Source organism: Phaethon aethereus (assembly GCF_964289735.1).
Source record: "Phaethon aethereus genome assembly, chromosome: 14".
Lineage (NCBI taxonomy): Eukaryota > Metazoa > Chordata > Aves > Phaethontiformes > Phaethontidae > Phaethon > Phaethon aethereus.
In genome coordinates, this window is record NC_138590.1 from 14,829,726 (window position 1) to 14,853,678 (window position 23,953).

Here is a 23,953-nt window from a genome sequence, read left to right on the forward strand (position 1 = left end):
CTGCTGGACATAGCTGTTCAGTGCAACTCCAGGGACACGATAATCACTGCTGTCAGGTGTTAGAATAAAAAGTAAACCCAAGAGCTCTCTTCCATAGTAGCAAAAGGACTGACACCACAAATCACAGAAGGGGCAGGGGGAAGGTAAAAGTTTCTCTTAAAAATATAGCTCTGTGATGAGAAAGAGAAAGAGATGGCTGGATATCAACTAGGAGGAAAGCAGTTTATGCAAGCTGGCTCTTCTCTGGTCAAACTGCGTCCTTCAGTTCAGTTGTTGTGCAACAGGCGAGCTGTCAGGAGGGGCAAACACACACATCTCTGGGCCCCAGCAGGGCAGGAGGAGGCAGAAAGTTACACTGCTCTGCTCTAAAAGTCACAGTTAAAAGAAGTTATAAATTATTATATTTTTTTAAAAAAAAGTTGGAATTCTCCTGATGAGCTTCCTTTTCCTCTCTTCTGTTTCATCTTCACCCATAAATCCTTAATCACAGGGATGTGGTACCTTTGGGGAGAGGAATTAAAAAAGTTAGGGATGGGGAGGAGGAGAAGAGCCTTACAGCTGAGCAGAGCAGAAGTAGAATCATCTGGTCCATGTCCAGGTGGCTACAACATCACCATCTAATCCACATCACTTTTCCAAGCTCTCCTGTGTCCCCAGCAGGGACAGACAGACACTGCCAGAGGCCTCTGCTGATGACAGAGGACAGCAACGTCCAGGCTGGACATCCAGTTCTCAGCAGCTAAAGAGTTGAGGTCAAACATATCCAGAGAAGCCAGCGCACTGCTGCATGACCTTCCTCACACTGCTCCACTCCCTGGCCCTCTAATCTAAGGCCAGGCTGACTCAGTGAACATTTAGAGGGCACATTGTCTTCCCAAGACAGGCCGCCCAGGAGTACTGATTTTGGCCAAGGTTACCGCCGTTCAGAGGTACCAACTGATAGTCCCCACAGGCCATGTACCTTCTCACAATCCTTCCGGCTCAGCTGTTTTCTTCTTCTAAAAACAAAAGGGTGAAAAATAAATCAGTATCATCTGCACCACAAACATGAAGGACTCAGCAAAGCCACAAACCACAGAAGCTTCTTGGCTACCATCGCTACAGGGACATATCCATTACAAGGAACATCCTATGGTCTCCCTCTGCTCCCCTTCCTAGCCCTTGGGATGGGATGCAGTAGCCTGCCAAGCCCTCAGGAGCTCCAGTTTCTGCTGAAAACAACTAGATGAACAGACAGCTGAAGAAGAGCACTTACTCCTTGGGCAGGTTCTCTGCCACCAAAAGGGGCTGTGGGTTTGACTGTTCCAGGGAAAGGGATCTCTCCTGGGGGAGCGATACAGGAACAAGCCCTTCTTCAAGCCACCCCAATCCCAACCAACCAAAGGTCAGGGTGTCTCAAGACTAGCCACAGTTAACTGTAGCCTCCCCTATACTGCCAGCAAGGCCAGGACACAGCTCTGTTCCTCTCCAGCCTGGCATGCTCCTGGAATGAGCATCAAAACTGTGGTTCAGAACAGCTCCCCCCATGGTAGCCCATCCCAGGGTCTTGCACATACCTTCTTCTTCTTCTTGTGAACCTCAGCAGAGCCATCTGCTATAGGGTCCCCTTCCGAAGACACCTTTTTGCTTCTCTTCTTTTCTTTTCCAGTCTTTTTCTCTGGTAGAAAGAAAGAAAAGTCAACTGAGAGGGACTCTGGTACTGCTAACCTCCGAGACGCAGCACTCTGAGTAGGAGCAGTAGGAGCATCTTCAGTAAGTTTCTGATCACATCCAAACCTGAGCAAGCTTTCCAGAGCAGTAACTGGGTGAGGGCACAGCCCAGCTACAAGGCAGCTGCACCCAGGCCTGTTTCTCCAGGACCTCTGAGCCAGAGCGGTTTGATCCCACCATCCATTCACATGCATGGGCAGGATTACACAGGATCCCCTTCTTTCCACCTCCTGCTGCCCACCCACTCCGAGGAACTACTTCAGCCCTGGAGTAGCTGGGCACATGCCAGAAATGAGAGACAAGTCTGTCTCCTCCAAAATGAAAGGCGGCATCTCTGCTGAACAGAAACCCCTGCAGATCTGGCCCACCCATTCCATCTCAATTTAAAAAAAAAAGCCTACAAGATCCAGCACAGAACCAGCTCTGATTTGCAAATGCAGTCTGCACTGCAAAGAAAAAAAGATTGCCTTTGCATTAGGGCAGCAAACAGAGCATTGCAGAGAGGCACACAGACAAGAAGGGCAGGAAACGCTCTTAATTGGGAGCAACAAGCAGGAGGCTGGTACCATCCTCCTCTTTCTCCAGGGGTTTGAAAGCAGCTGTAATGGCCCTGAGTCAAATCTCTTGAATGAGCTGCTCACCATGTTGCAGACTGCTCAAGCAGGGTCAGGAAGGGGCACTGTCACCCCATGGGGAACAGCAGTGGCTTACACAGCAGATGATAGCACAGATTTCAAGGCTGATCTCGTAGAGGCTGGCAGCAAGGGGCCATGTTCAGGAAGCTCTTAACACAAAGCCCTGCACATGTGAGCGCTAGCCTTCGTCTGCCATGCCCACAGCATGGTAGTCGGGGACCTTCTGCCTGCCATTCCCAGCCACATTTCACCTTAGCTCTCCGCTAGCACATGTTGTGTTTGCCACAGAGGAGCCAGGGTAGCCAGCTGGGTTAGCAGAGCTGTTCTGCGCTGCACAGAGCAGGGCACCCCATGGAGTGCAGCAGGCAGAACACAGGCCTTGTTCGTGGCTTACAACTGGCAAGAACTCTCCCAAGCCCAGCGCAGGCGGGCAGGCCACGCGAGGGGGGCAACGTGGCCTCGGGAGGTTCAATGCAGACTCACTTCAACTCTTTGCCAGCCCTCAGCTAGACAGCTGCTTACAGCCAGGGTGAAGGCCAGGAAAGGAGGGGACAGGCCATGCCCTAGAAGATTCATGGGGACATCAGCTTGCTCTGCAAGCACCAAGGATCAGCATGAGCACTAACACAGCTCCCACTGTGCCAGATGCAGGACAGAGGGGCAGGAGAGCCCAACTTGTTGTCTGCAACAAAACCTGAGACTGCATAAAAACACTTAAATGAGGTGTTAAAAATGTGGCATTGGCTTTGGATGGGCCAAGAGAGCAGTAGCCAAGCAGGATGCTAATGGGAAAGTGGGTGCTACTTACAAGGCCCCAGAACAGAGGCTGAACAGCCATCAGCTGCAAGAACCTATTGCAAATGCAGCCACAGGTGAGGGATGCTTACTTTTAGCTGATTTTTTCTTTTCCTTTTCCTTGCTACCTGGCAACTTCTCCAGGTCATCAGCTGCTTTCTTCTTTTTCTTTTTGGGTACTTCTTCATTAGCTTGCCCTTTCTGCTTCTTCTCCTTGGGCTGCCCGACAGCCCCATCGTCTCCTGGCAGTTTCCGCTTCCGAGATGTTTTCTGCTTCTTGTTCTCTTTGCTCTTAGATGTTTTCACAGCCTTGTCTGCTGTAGAGGAAGACTTCTTCTTTTCCTTCTTTTCTTTTTTCTCCTTTTTCTTCTTTTTCTTCTCTTCCAACCCTTCCGGTGTTTGCACTGGAGGAGCTTTGGCAGCAGTGGTGACCTCAGTTTCACTCCCCGAGCTTGACTCCTCTGATTGTGGGATGGACCGCAGTGCATATGATGCTGGGGTCACCTGTGACCCTTTTGCCCCAACATCATTCTCTTTCACAGCTAGGGCTTTCTTGGCTGGGGAAGGTTTGACGCTGGCATGACCTGGCTCTGTTTTTCCTGCCACCTTTTCTTTGTTGGAGGCTCCTGTGGCTTCCTGCCCTGGAGGGGGGTTGTTTTCTGCAGAAACAATGACAAGAGAGAGACGACAACACAGAGAGCATTCATTACACAGACCACAGAGTTACTGGAGGATGGAAATATGCTTGAGTTTCAAGAGAAGCACCCGGTTCTCCCTCAAAAGCAAAGCCTGCTGGCCATCCCAAGTACAGCAGAGCCAGAGAAAGATGCCTCAGCCTGAGATCAAGTGTCTGGCAAGAGAAGTGGGTGACAACAGCCACACCAGCTTTGGCCACATCGATGGAGAACAGGGACTAGAGGAAACTGTAGCACAAGACACGTGAGCATGGATAGAGCAGTCCTTCCCCATGACACCACCCTCAGCAAGCCAGGGACTTCCCAAGGTGGAGGGGGTATCCATACCACCACGTTTAACCATCACCAATGGCCTATTGCCTAACACCTGGGCCTTTTTGAACCTATATATAGTTCTGACCTCCTCTACAGCCCTTTGCACAACTTAACAATGTGCCCAAGAAGCCAACAGATCTGTATGAGCCTCCAGAGTGGGCCAGAACTCACAGCCAGACCAGAGTTCATCTGAAGGTGCCAGGGTCACTCCAGAGCAGAAGCAGCTTCCAGCTCTGAGTTTTACAATTTGCCAACAAAGCAGGGCAATAGGGAGATCACAGGACATTTTGTTTCTCCATAGGTCTTTCCAGGCGCTTCCCCTTCCCTGCCCTCCAGACATGCTACAGATCCCAGAAAGACCAAGGGGAGGCTTGAATATCAGCACTGTATAGCAGATGCTCTTCAGCCAGTGTTTAAATGCTCCCTAGGGCCATCACTACCTCAGCACACCAGTGCAGTGGACACAGGTTTTAGGGAGAGCCCTACCTACTCCCATTAATTGCATTAATTACTGCAGTTAATGGATAACTTGGAAAAGGTAAAGGCACAGAGACTTGTGAGCCAGCCAGCACAGGAAGGGTGTTAAAGAAGAGGGCTGTGTTGTGGCCAGGGGAAGCCAGCAGACGGCAGCAGCACTCCATGCTACTGGGATCTGCTGGGAAGACACACTGGGCTCAGGGCCTTGTCCCAATGTCACCCTCCCATGCCAACACAGCTTTGCTCCTAGGCCAAGCAGATTCCCAACCTTGCCAAAGGAGACCCACCTGCTTTGTGGTTTGCAGCCACCCGGTCAATGTCTGTGTCAGAGTCACTGCTGGAGCTGTCAGCTGGGGCTGCTTTCACAGGGGCCTTGGTGAGGGAGTTCGCAGCAGTCACGGCTGCCTTCCCTTGCCCCACTTTGCCTACAGGCTGAGGGGGAACCGTCTTTGGTGCCTGGGGTGCTGCTGGGGTCCTGGAGAGGCCTGTGAGGAGGGACTGAAACATCACAGACACACTGAGGACTCACAGCAGGGCAGCCTCCCACACACCAGGCACACAGACCTGTCTCTGCTATCGCCCCTGTACTCTAAGTGAAGGGCCCACCTTTGGCCACTGGCAGTGATGCTGCACCACTCACCCAGCCCTGCAGAGAAGCCAGGGCTGCCAGGAGAGGGGGACAGCACTGACAGACACTGGCTGAGCTGACAGCAGCAAGAGTTGATGGTGAGAGGTTCTCCTCTTTGCTCTCGCCCAGCAAAGCAGGCCTGGGGGAGGCTCCTGGCCATTAGCATGCACCCATGCACAGCTAATGCACTGCAGATGTGCTGCACGCCCTGCACATTACTTACAAAGGGAATTTAACAGCTTGGACACAGGTTAAGTTACAAATAAAAGTGCTGCTGCTATTGGCACTGTGCACCAGTTTGCCTCATTTAACCCTTGCAAGGTACCACCTGGTCCCATCCTTTCTGCTGAGGAAGGCATCATGAGCCCTGCATCCAAGGCCCAGCTGCCTGGGGAAACACTCCATGTTCAAAAGCCTCTCTCTGCCCCCACTCACAGTGTGTGCCCTGTTCACAGCACTGCACTGGGAAGCCCCCACTTCTGTGCTAGCACACCCACTCAGCATCCCATTTGCTATGGCTGAGAACTCAATCCTCTCTCTGTCCTACTTTTAAGAACGAGTTGCAAGACCCGAGAGGATCCCAGCCTGCTCAGCTACCGTACCTGTGACACTGCCTCCTCCTCACTGGACTCCGAGGAGGAGCTGTGGGCTGGCTGGGTCCCTCCTGGTTTCTGCAGCAAGCCTGCTGGAAGAGCAGAGTTCATCCCATTAAACCCACCACTACTGCCTGGGGCTGAGCTCACCTACTCAGCACAGTTACTACCACCAAAAGACCTTCTGCCTCCAAAGAAAGGAGAGCACTCTGCCAAGCTGGAGAGTGGGAAACCCTCTCCAACCACTACCTGAAGGTGACATCTCCCACAGAATGACCAAATGCTGTCTCCACCCTGGCCTGGCCAGCAGCATTGGGAGCATCTTGGAAGAACTGACCAGGTTTGGGGGGCTGCTTGGGCGTTGTCTCCTCATCGCTGTCTGACGAACTGCTACTGTCTGAGGTCTCCTCTGCCTGGGTGGGTGGCACAGGCTGGCTCAGCCGGGCATCCTGCGCTGGCTGCAGGCCTGGCTTCCTTGACTTGGCAGTGGTACTTCCCAGAAGCGAAGCAGGCTGCGGGGCAGCAGGGCTGGCTGGAGGAGCTTTTCCCACAGGAACCTTTTGCTTTAGGCAAGGAGGAGTTGGGGCCTAGGGAGAGGAAGACAAAATGCATCTAGAAGGACTAATTGCTCATGCCCATAAACTATAAGAAGAGGCCAGAGCAGATGGGCTTGGACCACCTTGGCCCTTCTTCAGCCATACTGCTCCAACTGATGTCAAGGTTAACTCAGGAAACTCTCATGCAGGGCACAGAGACCCCCATCTCCCTCTGGCCCACAGATGAAGCAGGCAGCTGTGGCCAAGCAGACAACTCCTGACTGTACAGGGTACTGCTATCACAAAAGGAGGAAGAAACCTGCCAGCCAGCTGAGAGGCAGGAACAGCAAAGGTACCAGGGCTATCCTCTGCTCATCTTCCTCACCTTATGGTACGATAACAGTGGTTAAAATAGAGCAGCCCTCCTCACCCCCTCTCCACCAACACACTCCCTCAGCTGGGGACATGGCACCAGTCTCAAGATGCCAGAGCACACATCTGCCCATTCTCCCCAGGAAAGATCCCTACTTTAGTCTCCTCTGTCATTACCGCTCTTGCCACCACGTTGTGTTCCGACGATTTGATACTCGAGCTCTCAGACACTCTGCTAACTGGAGGGACAGCAGGTGCTTTTATCCCCTTCCCCAAAGGCAGTGTGGCATTAGCCTTTGCAGCCACCGAGCTTGAAACCTTGGTTGCTTTGACGTTCTGCTGGGGCAGACTCTAAAATAGATGAGAAAGAAAATCAGGACAGAGCACCACTTGGAGGGAAAAGAGACAGAAATGTACACCAATCCATCACTAACTCCTGAGCTGTTCCATCATTTTCAGCACAGCACCTTCCCTCCACACTCCGCCTTTACAGGCCAGCTCTGTCTCCTATGAGCTTCTGAGCAGGGCCTCTGGCACAGCCAGGAGCAGAGAAGTGAGGGCTAGCACCTCAGGATTGCCAAAAGCATTAGCTCAGTGCCCCAAAGGCACCCATCCTGAGGGCAGGCAGGCAAAATGTGATGTGCTTGCAGGCTGTGAGATCCCTATCCACTGCAGCACCAGCAAGACTGTAGCTGCAAACCCTACTTTGCAAAGCAGGCACTTGGACTCCAGGATGTCTCTTACTCTCCAAAGAAATTACACATCAAGAGTTAATTGGCAACAGAGATAAAGCAAAGACATCAACCAGAGGGCAAATCTGCCTTCAGGTCCACAAGCAAGCCACACATTTGAGCACAAATTAACAAGAAGCAATTTTGTTGCCTCGGATTTGAAATCTCCCATTAAACTAAACATAACAGGGGCTAAAAATAGAAGAGCCAGGGGCATGGAAATCAGACACTGACATCAGGTCCAAGACACAAATGCCAGCAGAGGAGGGAACAGGAGCAACGAAGGAGTGCTCAGCCTCCTGGTTTGTGTTACAAATGAGGCTACATGAGCAACCCTCCCTCCTCGGATTGCTGACAAGCTGGGCCTTTGTGGGCTGACATTTCCCTCACACATCTGGCCTTCAGAAAGGAAGGCAGCGCTCCACCATGCAGAGAGCCGCCAATCCAACGTGAGCTCTCAGCCGTCTTGCACAAAGCTCAAGTTACAGCAACTGCGCTATTTTATACAATCTCAGTACTATAAACACACTTTAATCAAGGACTGCTCAGGTTGGCTGCCTGCCCACCAGCTGCAGGGAAGACACCCTTTCCACTGGCCACAGCATCAGGCCAACAAGGGGGAGGGTTTCCGTGAGTGCACATAATCCACCCCATCCCAGCAAGGGTGCTGGCCATACAGGGGACGCATATAAGCGGGGACAAAAAGCACACCTGGCCACTAAGCCCTGGGCTCAGAGCACCAGCCAAGCCACCACCACGTAGGAATGGCAGCCACATTCCTCAGTCAAGGCTTCTTCACAGGGTTTCTCTCTCGGGCTCAAACTGCAGCAGAGGTGCAGAGACACCAAAGCCAGCTTCACAGTGAGGCAGCTCAGGCCCTAGGGAGCTCAGCCACGGCCCCGCATGGGGACATGAAGGGACACAAAGAGACTCAGGTCAGAGAGCTGGGATCAGCTTCGTGACACTAAGCAGTGTCTCTGTACAGATATGGGCGTCACCTCCCTTCTCCAAGGCAGAGGTCAGGACCACTGCTACCCTTCAGGGCAGATCCCTCCAGCTTCCTGAGGCTTGTGGAGAGGCAGCAGAGAGCTCCAGCTGCACCCCACACCCAGGGGTTTGGGAGGAAACACAGGGTGGGTTGCCTTGGAGCTACCCAGCTCGCGGAAGGACTCTGCCTGCAAGAATTTGGCTAGTTTTCCAGTCTGGCTCCCTAGAGTAGGGCAAAGGGGACAGAGTCCCAGTGGAGGTCTGGACTCATGTGTCTACTCATGTTCCTGCCAAAACATTCACACCCTCCATTGCTCTCACACACTGCAAGTTTGCTGTGGCCAAGACATGCACCCAGAGCTGGGGTCAGCGAGACCCAGGGATGCTGCCAAGAAAACCTGACCCAGCCAAAACAGGAGGGCTCCCCTCTGCACCGCTCACGACTCGCCCAACTACCACCTCGCAAGTCCTGAGACCTCCTGAGCATGCAGGACTAACAGCATCCCCACCCAGTGGGTCAGCAGCTCCTTACCTGCGAAGGGGGGACTATTTCTTCCTCTGAATCTGACTCCTCACTGGAATCATCACTGCTGTCCACAGGTGGAGGGGCTGGCACTGGTGCTGGAGTCGGTGCCTTCTTCACATTTGTCAGTGGGCGCACAGCATTGGTTTTCACTGCAGGAAAAGCATAAGAGACTGTCACCATGAGAAAGAATTGCTCTGCGTGGCTCTCCAGAGCAGCAGCTATCACAACAGGCTGGGCCATCCTTTGTGTAGGGGAGAGAAGGAAACCCATGAGGACACAGGTGAGGGATCCTGGCCACTACCAGGAGACTTACCAGCTTGTGGAGGCTGTGCCTGTGCCACAGAGGACTCCTCTTCACTGTCAGACGAGTCGCTACTCCCACTTTCTGAGGCCTGGCTTTTCAAGGTGCTTCCCACTGCTTTTTCTGGCAAGCCAGCTTTAGCAGCCTGGCTCGGGTTGCAAACAGGCCCAGGCTGTTCTGTCAACCTCTTAACAAAAAAAGAAACACAGGCCCAGAAATGTGGTATTAGTACAGGTGTTGTTTAGGAGTTTAAGTGCAGTTTCAGCTCAAGCTGGGTTTTGTTTTACCCTAACACAGCTGTTACTAACACTCACTCTACCCTCGGCATGTCAAGATTGGAAGGGGCTTCAGTTACTGCCTGGACTGAGCTGCTGAAGAGACATATCACTGCATTTAGCAATATGCTTTTGACAGGAAGCCCAAGCATGTTTTACTGCACAAGCATGCAGGGCTAACAGTGCTCATAAGCTCAGAACACCAATTCCTTATTGAGGCCGAGACACCAGCTGGACAGGAGCTTGAGGGCAGGAGAAGCACCGAGACCCCCATTCCAAGGAAGTCTCTCATTTAAGCACGACTTCCCCCCACATTGGGGAATCCATAGGAGCTGGGATGCCTTGTGCCAAAACACTTGCAAGATTCAGAGACAGTATCAGAGCAGCTACATCCTAGAGCTGCTGGTGAGCTCAGCATAGACACGGGGCTGACACACAAGCATTCGGGAACACAGAGGGCAAGCAGAGACAGACTGAGACCCAAGATATGATTGAGCACCTTGGAAACTCATCTGTCAACAGGTTTAAGGATTTAGAAATCTCCAGACAACAAAAAAAACCCCTGCAACTCACTTGGGTTGTGCCTTTCTACAGCACCCGTCAACACTCTGATGTCCCAGGACAGGCCACGAGCCACTGCACCAAGCAGCTATTGTGTCAGCACTAGGAGGCCAGTTATTGCAGCACCAGGTACACAACTGCCAGGTGAGACAATCTCTTCCCAGCTGCTCTCCTGGCTTGGGCCAAGGGCTGCAGACACCCCTCCTGCACACTGCTGAAGGCTAGCAGTGGCAGAGGGAGCACTTGCAGAGAGATCTGGTAACTTCACCACCCGCAGATATTCTCCAGGCTCACAGCGCTCTGCACCCACTCAGTTTACTCCACTCATCGCTCATCTCCGGGCTGCTCTGCCAAAGAGTACACCATGCTTGCCAGGGCAGGCAGACCCCATCCAACCCGCACGTGACAGCAGCCCGCTTCAGTGCTCAGTCTTCAGGCCTCCCGCAAGAAGGTGAGAGAGACTCCTGCCCTGCTACACAGCCCCTGCCACCCCCTCTCCCAACCCTGCCATGCTGCTAACGTGGCGATGCTCTCTCTCAACACCCAGCAGAGGACCAGGAGGACTTCAGCAGCACTGGCTCACCGGGGGTACTCCTGGCCAGCAGCTGAGCGCACCAGCCTGGCAGCCTTCTGGGAGGATGGATGTTACCGTGCTTCCTGGCACAGGCCCACTGAGAGCTGCCACTGGGGCAGTGTTTATCATCTCCAAGCCAAACACTAAACAGACAACAGCATCTGCATGTTTATCCCATTACAGAACAGCTCTCTGAACAAGCCAAGCACATTTTGACTCTGCTTAGAGAAACAGAAACCTCCACAAGCTTGGGGAGGGGGGACTGCAAACCTCACTTGTCTGTTTTGTTTTGATACCAGTGAGTCACTATATCCAGGAGAGAGGCCAGATTTGCAGTGCTGAAGAGAGAGAACTAGTTGAAGCAGACACAAGAATTCACACGCTCTACTTGAACGCGCTAGCTTCTCTCCCTCTTGTCCCAAGCGCTGCTGTGCAAGGGAAAAGTCTATGAACATCAGACTCCACTCGCTCACTTTTAAGACCTTCATAGCAATGGGACAGATTTCTCTCCCTGCTCAGATGCACAGCACAAGAGCTACTTCGTTTTCTAACTTAGCAAGAGATTGGGAAAGAGCTGCTGTCCAGGGGCACCCTGACACAGAAAGAACATAACAGCATCCACAGAGAAACCACCATAAGTTTTACACAGCCTGGGGACTCAGATCTTCCTGGGAGGAGGCCAAGGTCCTTCCATCCACCTCATCTTGGTTACTGCCAGATGGCTGACAGCCACCATGTCCTATAGCATGGCCCCAGGCAGGACCACACCAGCAGCATGGCTGAGTTACACCCAGGGAGCAGGGTAACACAGGCAGAGAGTTTCTGACAACTTAAGAGTCATAGGTACTCAAGTAAAGTGAGCAAAAAAATAATTCAAGAGGAAGTAATTTTTCCTGCTCCTTCTCCAACCCCCAAACCAGGAGCTGCCTGCAGCTCAGTACGAGTGTAGTGACTCAGCTCCTGCACAACCCATCTGCCACTCCGCTGGGTCCATTTACATCATGCAGCACTGCACGACAAGAAGGGGAAACAACGCTGAGCCACGTGCGCTCACACTCCACAATCACACTCCATTGCTGCTTGTGCACCATGAAAGCACTGCCAGCGTATCACAACTGGGACCAGTATCTCAGCTGTGTCATAACACAGCAAAGGTATGACTGTCACCTGCAAGGCAGTGGGGACAGGGTTCAGGGAGCGAAAGAGACCCTCCATCTCTATAGAGAGATTTGGCCTCTCCTCACAGAGCCTGTGGTCAAGAAAACCCAACTTCTTGGTTTATCTTATCTTCTTATGCCACTGGCACAACATCTACCAATGCAGCCTTCACAGGTTTTTCTGGGGTGCTCAAGGAAGACGTAGGTTCCCAACACATGCATGCATGTTAGCAGAAGCCAAAGGCTGTCCACAGAGGGCTCGAGGGTCATCTTTGGCCCAAGATGTCCAGAAAGAGGACGCAGAGCAGAATTAGGAGTTCCAAAAGCAAAGCACCTCACAGCATCTTTAAGGTAAATCCAGACTGTCCCCCATCACCATTCCTCCCCGCCCCCAAATATGCTAACACCTTGTCAACTTCTTTGACTAAATATTCCTGAGTCTTTAGGGGTAAACATACCAATTAAGCAGTTCAATTTAGGCATGATGTTCATTTTAATTGTGCTAATCCACCCCCACAGGGAAAGATGAAGCAGCTTCCAACGCTCTCTATCTGGTTGGATCTTGCACAGAAGCCAGAGGAAGTTGCAGGATACAGTAAGTCAGTGGTTAGCATATGCCCAAGTAGCAGATGGTGAGGATGAGCTAAGAAGAGTTTGACTGGGAGGACAGGACTGTGGACACAGCTAAGCCTAATGGTTTATCTTCAGGCTTCACTCGTGGTCTCTGCCTGTAGGCTACTAACATGGGAAGAAACAGCCTGTTTGGCAAAAATAGAGCTCCCTCGATGACAAGCTCTTCCTTGCCGACTGTGGCTGTTGAGGGGTAATCGCCAGTTTGCAAGAGGGAAGATGCTGAAGCGGTTAAACAGCCATCAGCAAGACAGCTACCTGCTGCTGCCAGATTCAAATCAACACTGAGGGGAAACAAACCTGCCCCGGCATGTCCTTCACCTACAACCCTGCTAGAACGGAAGAGTCTCGACAGTTCTGTAGTGGGAGCCCATGGCACAGCTATCAGATAGCTGCTCCTGCCACACAGAGATGAATCTTCACATATAATCACGCAGGAAGAGAGCAGCACAGAGACAACTGTTAGAGATGTGTCCCCCTCCACCCACCTTAGCAGACCAAGGCTATAAAGACAAAAATGCAGAGCCTCTCCGGCTCATGCCTGTCAACAGTGAAAGGACATGTTGACAAAGAGCCTCCTTGCAAGGACACGTGAGGCTCTGCCCACAGCTTCCCTTCCTCCCTTGCAGATAATAGCTGCCATCTCCAAAACACTGCTTTCAGGGCACTTTCTGAAGGGCTCTGCAGCTCAGAGTCAATGCAGAAGGTCTCTGTACAGTGTGCCTGAGGATACTCTCAGGAAGGGATTTGCTTCCCTACAAGTTCAGCCACCTAAGTCTGAGTTCAGTCTCAGTTTATGGTCCCTCTCTCAACAGAGCTCTAAACAAACCCTCACAGGAGAGCCAAGACCAAGCTATGTGTGACCCCACACGCAAGGCCCACTCCAGAGGGGCAAGGCACGAGTGGAGTGAAACAGCTGGTGTCAAATAGGTTACCCCTCACCCTCCTCTGGTATGGCTGGGTGAGAAGAGTTAGGTTACACTTGTTTCCAAGTAGAAAGAAAGATCTTCCTCTCTAGGGGACTAATACACAACATGCTATTGGTGTTTCAAGGAATCAGTAGTAGCATTTAAGGGCTGAACAATTGCCTGGCATACCCCATCCCTTGGCACTGAGCTGAATGTGGTATCACGTACCTTCTGGCTGACAGGCACAGGGAGATCCTCCTCTTCACTGCTGGAGGAGTCAGAGCTCTCCACTGGCTTTGTACTTTCAGCAGGCTTCGTGGGAGCAGCAGTCCTTCCCAGTGTGGTTTTGGCCTGCTTTGGCACTGCTGGTTTTGGTGCTGGCTTCCCTTGGGACAGTGGAAGTGTTTTTGCTGGAGTTGCTTTGCCAGAGAGTGATGCTGCTGGTGCAGGTTTCACTGAGGATGGGGTGGCCTGGGAGGATTTTGGAAGTGGCTTTGTCTGGACAAGACAAGAGTAACATGAAACAAGGCAAATCCCACAGCGTAATTCCTTTGTTCAGACTATAATCAAGGGAAAAAATTTTAGAACCCCCTGCAAAAGTCTGATGAAGGAAGATTGGCAACTGGCAGGACACAAGGCATCCTTTCATCTAGCTGTGTGGGGATAACCTCCCAAGATGAGAAAGCAAGACCAGACATTATCCATCAGCCTGCTGATACTACCAGTCTCCTCCAGTGAGGTATGTTGCAGTACTTTGCAGCAGGGAAACTAAGCTGCACTATAGTTTGACATATTAGACACCATTTATTGCAATTTATAGCTGAGAGGCAAATTCAACAACTTGCTTCTTCAGGTGCGAAAAAAATTGCTGGGTTTTTTTCATTTAAAAGTACTCACAGATTTTTTTTTTTTTTTTTAAGAAAGGCACAATACAGTGGCTTAATTAAAGCTCAGAGCAAAGACACTGAGGTGCCTTTAAACACCCCATGCTTCTTTCCTCCCACCTCCAACATGACTTTGCTATAAACTATACGCATTTACCAAATTTTCTTTTCACTGCAATTCCCAGCCCTGGAGAGGCATGCAAGTGATGTACGAGACAAATGAAAGGGACAACACAAGAAGAGACAGAATCTTGGATAGATGCACCTGGGTTACTGATGGAGGTTCCTCATCTTCGCTGTCTGATGAGTCGCTGCTCTCTGATGTGTCATCCGGCTTTGCAGCCCCAGGAACCGTTACAGATGCGGGTTTGGCCTGGTTTGGTGTCACTGCCTTTTGCCTCACTACATTCTTCTTGGAGGACACTGGAGTAGCAGGTGCACTTTTGACTGCTGCCGCTGCATTAACCTGCACTGTTTTCACAGCTGGTTTTGCCTGGGGGAACAAAAGGGAACAGGAGAATCAGGTAACATCTCATAAGAAACTGCTTAAGGAAGGCCACCTTGCTAACTTTGACCAGAATAGGCTCAGACCCATGGGTTGTGGAGTATCTGAAGCAAGCTGCTTTCTCCATGGACTGCCTGACTACATCCATGGGCACTGCACACCAGTCACCGCCTACAGATCAAAGGATCTCCCTCAACTTCAGGCACCAGGAGGAACTGGGATGGAATGGTTGATGCTGGCAGGGGTTAGTGGGGCTCTCAGCCACACAGCATGTTTCTACGGCCTTGGCTTTGGGGATCCCACACACCCAGGGAAGGGGATGTTGTCAGACTACAGCACTGCAGCACTTCCTCTCTCCTTCAAGGGAAGGTAACTGATTTCCTAGAGAAGGACCCTGAGTTGGAGAGGTTACCTGGACTGCTGGAGCTGCAAGCTCCTCTTCCTCGGATGTCTCATCACTTGATTCCTCACTGCTGCTCTCAGTGGCCCTAGCTGCCTGCTTTCGCTCTGAAACACAAGCAAGGAGATGTCATAGCTGCTGCCTGCTCTGAGCTCCCAGAGCGTGATGCTAACACGGCTTTTGAAGTCAGGAAAACAAAACAAGCCACAGAGAGGGCTAAGGGGATTTGCAAGGAAGAGGGCCTAGCCCTGCTGAAAGTATCAGTAGCCTACTGGGAACAGCTCCTCCAGACAAATGTTGGCCCACAAACACTGCTCCCTCGAGTGCAGGCAGAGATAGGAGATCCTTCCTGGCCACCCTCTGACCCTACAGGGAGCTGTCCAACCACATACAGCTCCCTGCAGGGGCGCCCAGCCTGGCTGGACCTCCTCTGGAAAAGAGCCAAAAGAAGGACCATTTTCAGAGCTTCTATGATCTATTCCTGACCCCCACAACACATACAGTTCAAAGCAGTAAGAGACATTTACCTAAAGACTTCAAAACAAAAAAACAATCACTTTGCAATTGGGCACAAAGAGAAGATGCTGCAGTGCCTCTCCAAAAAGCTGGAAGCATCTACAATATTAGTACTGCATCTCCTCCAGACACACTACGCTGTCGTTTCCAACCCCATAGTGCTGGGTGCTGCCAGACAGACATCTTAGCTCAGAATCTGCCACTTGAAATGGGAGCAAGCATGCTGGATTCATCCACAGAGCTCCGGAGCTGGCTGTTCTGCAGTATTCTCACAGCCTCCCCAAGGAACAAGCATCACTTTGAGCTTTCCAGCGAGGGAGCTGAAAGGAACATGCTGAAGGCATGGCTCAGACCTGATTTGCAGCAAAGCTGGAGCACACATGCATTTAGCACACCGCACAGCCTCCTCACCTGCTTTCGGGGCTGGGGCCTTTGCAGTCGGTGTCTCTTTTTCCTCCTCACTCTCTGATGAGGAGCTGCTGCTGCTGCTGCTGCTGCTGCTGCTGCTGGAGCTTTCCGGTGCTTTGGTCTTTACTGGTGCTTTGCTTTGACCTACTTTGGCCATGGCTGTTGTGGCACGTCCGGGCTTCCCAGGACTGGGCAGTTTCTGCCCAGCACTGGCTGGAACTGCAGATGCAGCTGGCGCATTGGGCTGCTGCTTATTTGAGACCACAGTTCTGTTCGCAGCAGCGAGCACCGCTGCTTTGCCTGCTGGGGCAGTGCGTTTGTTTGAAGAATTCAGGGAGTTGGCAGCTTTGCCTCTCACTACAACTGGTGTCACCTACAGGACAAAAAAAGAAATTAGAAGCCTATAGGCAGATGAGGGGCTAAATTGGACACAACGTACCTTAAACAGCAATCTGCCAGACAGGCAAGCCATAGAGTTCTTTAGAGAAGCACTTGGGGGACCGATATCTAAGAGAAGGCTTATGCCAGCATAGAAGGGTCTTTTAAATATGAATTCCACCCCAGTCCACAATTCTATACATGCCAACGAGTCTGGGACAGTCCTGGCCTCAGAGCACTATCAACCTTCGAAGCTAAGAGAAGTATTGCCTTACCGTAATTGCACCTTTTCCAGCTGGTGTCTCCTCTTCTGATGAGGAATCATCATCTTCACTGCTTTCTACATTCACTGCTGAGTTTGTGGCCACAGAGAGGCTGGCTGCTGCACAGGAGAGCCACAGAAAAATCATAAGAGCCTCTTGCATCAAGACAACCTCTGGTCTGCAGGAGGGCCCCAGCAGGCCGGGCAGGGTCCCATCTTCACACCTGTCCCAACACCACCACCACCACAGTCCTTGCGACAGACAAGTACTTGCTCCTCCACCCCACCCGTCTCCCCACCACCAAGACAAGGAACCTGCCAAGATCTGCATGTTTCCAAGGGCTGGTCTACACCAGATGAGGCTGAGCCAAAATGAAGCAGACACACGGGTTTTAGACTATGCAAGCCAACGCCTCCCACATCAGCTACACCAGGGATCTATCCCCACCTCAGACAGGGCACTGGCTTTCTAGACCAACTAACAAGTCCTTCCCTCATCCATGAAACAGGCCTGCCTTTGCTGGCCCAACAGACACCTGGGACCAACTAGGAGATGCTCCACAGAGGGCAGCATTAAGTTCCCAAGGCTTCATCCTAGCAACAACACCCATCCCTCCCCAATAAATCATAACAGGTTTTTTTCCAGCTTCAGCAGACATCTGTGCTCCTCAAAAACTCCACATGAGAAGGGGATGCTAAATTAGTTGTCCTATTTTTCTAAGAGCATAAGGGAATAGCCATCACTTTACAAGCATTTTCTCTAGCCAAGCAAGTCAGGCTGCTCCTACACAAACCTCCAGTCCTACTCTGTCAACTCCAGGGAGATGAAAGGCTCTTACCATTTGCAGCTTTTGCTTTCTCTTTCTCATCCTCTTCTTTCTCTGAGCTCTCAGAGCTGCTCACAGGATCAGGAACTCTGATCTTTTCTGGGATGGCTGCCTCCTCATCACTCACCTTTTTTCTGGAATTTGAGGGAGTTCTGAGGGAACAGAATGTGTGTCAAAACGGGGAAAAAAGATATCTTGAACAAATTTGAATACAATTATTCATCCACTCTCAGATCAGGCTCCAGCCTAAGGACATGCAGTGTCATTCCTCTGTTTCTCTAACCTGCAAAGGACTCTTCCAGTCCTCCTCAGGCAACTCCTGAGAGATACAGAGTTTTTCTTCTGTGTCCTACGCAGACTCTTTTTCATTTTAGCAGAGAAGTAAAAACCTATATGGGCAGGCTGGTGCTCACCAGAGAGCAAAGGCATCCTACAGAACAAATTCTGTCTCCAGGAGGCAGCTATATAGCCAGACAGTCAATAAGTGCAGTCCCAGGGTAGGGCAGTGATCCCTAAACAGGTCTTAGTATTCCACAAAGCCAGAAGTGAATCTAAAGGCTGCAAAAGCCATTTGAACTTGGGCTTGCAGACCAAAAGCACAGAAATGTCAGGTTGCAGAGAGATTTAAGAAAGGAGGTGGCTGGACCTACAGAAGAGAAGGGGAGGAAGAGGCCACAGAGGAGCATTAAACACTTGAGCTGTTCAATTGGGTCAAAACATGGAGAGATGGATGAAAGAGGGAGAAAGGTGTCTCCAGGCTCAATCCTACCTGTACCAGAGCAGATGATGGGGCTAAAGTTATGTTACCTATGTTTTAATTTGAAAATGAAAGATATCTGCTTTATTCCAAGGATAACATTGGCTGAGTACACGTCTGTGTGATTCACACAGGCAATACTTCTAAGCCCAGAGACTCACAATTATCAGAGGCAAAACCACTCACTTTTCTGACAGTTTAGCTTATTTTATTTGTTGATCTGATTTTAAAAAAAGAGATCAGTTTAACAATTTAGCCAGTAAAGATTGTGCTTACTATTAGAGCGTTTTAGTACCATAGCTGCAACAGCAATTTTTTTGCAAGCAGGCTAAGCTGACGGCACATTTGCTATTACAAAGTCCTGTTAACTACTCTTATAGTCCTTTTAATAAAATAATAGGGCAAGCCACACAGGCAGCTATGATACTCCAGCACCTTCCTGATTCAATGGCAGCTGATAGCACAACACAGACTGCTGTGAGAATTTGTCGTGAGTGACCAGGGGCTCAGGGATACTGTGTGGGGGAAACCAGCAGTGCCTGCAGGCACTGGCCCTACATCAGCTTTGAGCATTTGAGGACTGCAGGGCTCCGGCTGCTTCTGCAGCTGAGCTGGTCCAGCTTCCCCCTGCACCCTTCCAGCCCCTCCTAGCATCCTCTGAGACTAACCGTAGCCCTGGAGGAAGGCCACTCTTAAGTGACTGCAAATCTCAACCGTTAAGTTCACTTTTTAAGAGTTTCCAAAGAAGAGCACCAAGGATGGCCTCAGGTAGGTGGGCAAGAGCTGCAGTGTGGTCGGAGGAAAGACATTTTCAGGCCAAAAGCCTATGAAGCGACAAGACGCAAGAATCACAGCTCACCCACACGAGAGCACTCCAGCTAGGCAGAGCACTTTATGGATAAACAAAACTACTGGTAAATACATCCCCATTTTGATTCCAAACTAGGCATAACTCAGGGGGAGCGGGAATAAGAGGCGTACTTGTGGGGTGGGACCACAACCGAAAGGTTACACTACAGAAAAAGGAATTAAACGTGATGCAAGTGCCCTGTCGCCCTCCCCGCCAAGCTTTAAAAGCAGTAGTGTCTGGAAGGGTTTGCTGTAGCACCCGGGAAAACCAGCACAGAGAAAGGTCACCAGCAATACCCAAGAGAGCAATAAATTCTCAGAGGGAGGAACTGCAAGCCTGTTTCTATATTGCTACATCGTCACCTAGATCCAGTCCTTCTCCTGCCCATGTAAGATCATGGAGACACAAGAGCAAGAACCAGGGTAGTGCCAAGGCATGACACCTTCTAGCAGAAAATACCTTTGAAGTAAACACTCACTTCCCGAGGCTGCTGGCACAGCCACGCTGAGGAGCATCCTCACTCCAGCGCTCCTCAACATGGGCACAGAAACCCAGCTCCGCTGACTCCCTGATAACCCAGCTCTGTGGCTGGCACCAGGCTTCTCTGCAAGCGCTGCAATCCAGCATCAAACCAACGCGAGTGGTGCACAGGGTGGGTACAAACGTACCCCACAGATGGGAAGGCTCCACGCTGCAGACCTTCACAGGTGGGGTAGTCGGTGGAATAGCTATGCAGGAAGGCATTGGGCTGAACATGTAAGGGCTTGAAAGAACAGGCTGAAACCAAGAGAACTCCTCTGAGTCAGAAGATACGTGATCTATGCCAAGGTTTAAGTCCCTGTAAGAGCCTTGGCATTTCAGCATCTGCTCAAATTCTCTGTTCTTGGGTCAATATTCCTACAAAGCATGTGGCTTTAGAAAGAAAGTGAAACAGAACTCGGGCAAAGATTTTTGCCCGTAAAGCATGACTCTGAGCCCCACAATACTCCAGTATTAACACCAACAGGCAAGGACAGCATCAGCCGCTCAAAAATAGCGTTAACAACTTATCTCCAAACTCAGGAGATTTTAAAGCAAAGTAATCTTCAGCATCTGAAACAAATCGGTCTGAAACCAGAGGCTAGGAGGACAGTCTGCTGAGCACAAGTTGTCAGAAATAGTCTGACAATGGGAAATTCCAGCAAATAAAGGTCACACGTGCCATGCCACCTGCCTGTTAACACAGTCTGGAATCTACTTGATAGTCATTTCCCCCTTCAACTTACTTTTCCCAGTGGGTAAAGATGTCCTCGAGAGAGGCCGCGAGGGAAGGGAGCAGCTTCTGTGAAAGCAGAGTGAACACAAGTTAGGCATCGGCCCCGTTTCAGGATGCAGCCGCCAGACAGGAGAACCAGAGACCGCAGATGCCCCTCCAGGAATCCCCAGGAAAACGGGAACACATCCGGCCCGCACACGAGCTCCCGGCCAGGCCCCTCTGCATCCAGGGCCGCGTCCTCCCCTCGGCGGTACCGGCAGGGCTTCACCCGCAGCAGCACGTGCTCGGGGTGCAGCCGCCCGCCGGGACGGCTTCATCGGGCGGGCCGCCGGCCTCAGCCCTCCTCCCCGGCCGGCTCGGGACCGGGACAGCCCACGGGCACGGGGGGGGGGGGGGTGGGGGGGGGGTGGGGAGGGGGGGGTGGGGAGGGTGGGGGGGGTGGTTATGTGACCCACTCGGGGCCGGGCCAGTACGTGGGGCCAGCGCGGGTCGGCGTGGAGCCGCGGGCCCACGGCAGGCCCGGCAGCCCCAGCGCGGGCCCGGTGGGCGGTGAGGGAGCAAGGGGGACCGGGCCCTCCGGCCCCGCCGAGGCCCCGCTGCCTGCCTCCCGCCCCGCCCGGGCCCTGCTGCCCGTTACCTGCCCGATCTGCGCCTGGAGCTCCCGGGCTGCCCGGGCGTAGCCGGCACGGAGCAGGTGCTGGTGAATGAGAGCGAGCAGCTCCCGCCCCCCGCGGCCGTCCGCCGCCATGGCGCGGCCCGCTCCGCACGGCTCGCGGGCGCCGCGTGCCGCGCGGTCACGATAACGTCACATCCGCTTCCGCCACGGGGCCCTCTGGGAAATGTAGTGCCGGTTTGGGGCGGTCCTCTCATGGCGGAGCCCAGCCTGGGCTTCGGTTCCATTCCACACACCTCCCGGTGGGAGATCGGGGCGAGGAGAGAGGCAGCGAGGAGGACAGGCCGCTAACCGGCGCGGAGTGGACAGGGCGGTGATTGTTTCAGCACCATCCACTCAATTTTCCAGCTGTGAAGAAGGGAGGCCTCACTCCCACAGCACTCTGGAGCTGAATCCTCAGGGCTGATTTAGCATTGGGTGGACATTAAGCGGCTCTGAGTAGCTGCTCAGGCGTTTTTTGGGCTAAAACAAGCAAACAGTGAGAGGGAAGAAGGAGCCCCTGATGCAGAGCAGCTGTTGGAGAGGGGCCGTGCAGCAGAGGGGCTGCCCCGTTACTACCTCCCCACCCCACGCTGATACTTTCCAGGAAAAATCTGGCTCCTTTCACTTTGGCAGAGGTTTATTTTTGGAAGGTTTAATAATGTCCGTGGTGCGCCTGTCGCTCACGCAAAATACAGACCCTCTATTTGTATTTATAGGCAGGATTAAATATAAATCTGGCTCTGCTCCAGCTGGCTCGTGCACCAAACGTCTTTGACACCAGCACCATCCAAAGCCATAAAGCCACTGGCCAGGTGGCAGTTTTACAGCTCCTGTAAATGAAACGCAGACCTGGCTAGTCCCTTCTGGGACTGACCTCCCCCTGCACAAACGGCCATTGATGCTAGGCGTAAACGTGGCCACGGCACATGCCGCGACGGGGTGGCTGACCCAGGATGGTGGCCCAGCATGACTGCTGCTGCTCTGAGATGACCTGAGATGCGAGGTCTGATCAGCCGGTGGCCTGGTTTGGAGACCCAATTCTCCTAACTGTGAAGGAAGAACTGGGGAAAGCGTCCTGGGACAGAGAGCAGTGAAGGGTGTCTCCTGGGGAGGCTGTGGACTGGGGCTGAGCAGAGTCAGCCTGGGGCAGTGGCCTGGGGAAGCTGATTTCACAGGCCTCTGAAAATGAGGTGGGGTGGAGATTCAGCCCCTGTGGTCCACAAAGGGTGCTGCCTCCTGCGGGTATACTGGTAAACAGGTTTGTACCCACTTTGGCATGGTCTGGAATGGTTTTATACCTCTAGCAACTGTTTGCTTCATTTATTAAAAAAAACAAGTGATAATACCAAACCAACCCTTCGCCCCGATCCCTGCCCACTCCCTGGTGTCCAGGAGCCTGGTGATTACAGGAGGTGCTACCCAGATCTCCGAGGACAGAAAGAAGCCGGACAATGAAGCTCTCCAAACAAATGTCACACCATGAAAGGGGCTCGGTGTGTTGCAGGAACTGCAATAGCACTGTCTGAATAGGTCTGAATGGAGGGACATTTAGGACTGGCGGGAGGAGGACTGGGAGGACACAGGTGACCAGATTAGCGAGTCATCAAGATGCCAGCAGAGAGACAAAGGAGGGCGACTAGGTCCTGACCATGCTCAGCGGTGGGACAGTACAGGCAGACCCGTCGGCTCATGCTACAGGTGGGACAGGGCAGCACAGTCCTGCAGGGCACGGTGGCAGTGGCCTGGTGCTGGGCTGGAGGTGTATGGCCAGCTTTTCCAGAGCTCTCCGTTCTCTCCGTGCTTTGCTGGGTGCCTGTGGAAACGGAGTACATTAGTTTCTCCTAGTGTTGGGGTACCAAGAGTCCAACAAGCCCCTGCCGTGCTGTGTTTTAAGGAAGGCCTCCTCTCCTTTCCCAAGGCTCAGGACTCACGTGCACTAGAAAGCATAGTTTGGCTTTGACTAAATTCAGACGAATTCAAATTGACCTTCCCCTGGGAAGGGAAGAAGATGGATGAGCACAGATGGGAGGAAACACATTCAGGAGAGACTGCTCTCAAGAAAGGCAAATAGGGTATGTTAAAGCCCTGAGTGCCTATGGACAAGTGGCTTGAAAAATTGACTCAATTTTTTCCCCCCCAAGTGTGTCTTCACAGGTCCGCTACAGTTCAGGGTCACTTGAGTCCAAAGCTTCATACCCTCAAATCACGAATACCCTTAGCAAACTGCAGCGCAGGGCCTGGGAGTAACACAACCCACTTGAATGAAGAAATCTGAAAAAAAAAAATATGTGTTCTGCACCACAATTACAGGTAGTGAAGGTATTTGAGGTGGTTAGTAAACATGTCAAATAATAAATAGAACTATTCAGTCAGCAAACAGCTGCATGATTATAAATAGTAAAATCTACCCCAGCCCAAAGCCAGCTGAGACCCAACAAGATATACTTATTAAGGAGTGATTTTTTGGTATGTACATTTTTTTGAGGGAGGTTGAAAATATTTTGCCCACTCCGTATTTTAGGAAGGTGACATGTCCCTGGTGGATTTCAAAAGCTAACCTCTCGGGTATGTGATCTCCATGCCAAGACACTGAGTCACGAAGAGCGTGGAGGAAGCTGTTTCAAATCCAGACAGGGGATAAAACAGCTGTAATTGAGCGGCCAGCTCAGCTCCGTCTGCTAATAACCGCACAGCCCCGTCCCTGCCCTCAGCCGTACAAGCCGAGAGCTTTGCTCACTGCCACTTTCACATGCTCTTTGGTTATTGCTTGGGGTCAAACTTGTCCACACCTATTCCGTTCTGAATGAGTGCTTGTGTTTGGGCCAAACCCGGGTTCAAGGAGTGTGCTTG

At 51.9% G+C, this 23,953-nt stretch overlaps 1 protein-coding gene across 1 annotated transcript; it reads right to left on the reverse strand.

Moving 5' to 3' along the window:
• Nucleotides 1–173: 173 nt before the first annotated feature.
• On the reverse strand, nucleotides 174–21,196 carry TCOF1 (treacle ribosome biogenesis factor 1; the record flags this gene model as incomplete). The annotated part of the gene is made up of 17 exons (XM_082006186.1): nucleotides 174–501; nucleotides 962–998; nucleotides 1,557–1,657; nucleotides 3,233–3,799; nucleotides 4,915–5,125; nucleotides 5,858–5,937; nucleotides 6,186–6,435; nucleotides 9,007–9,149; nucleotides 9,314–9,488; nucleotides 13,635–13,904; nucleotides 14,556–14,783; nucleotides 15,208–15,302; nucleotides 16,123–16,492; nucleotides 16,773–16,879; nucleotides 17,599–17,738; nucleotides 20,459–20,514; nucleotides 21,086–21,196. The coding sequence occupies 16 exons, from the start codon at nucleotides 21,194–21,196 to the stop codon at nucleotides 966–968; spliced, it is 2,937 nt and encodes a 978-aa protein (XP_081862312.1). The 3' UTR covers nucleotides 174–501; nucleotides 962–965.
• Nucleotides 21,197–23,953: the final 2,757 nt, after the last annotated feature.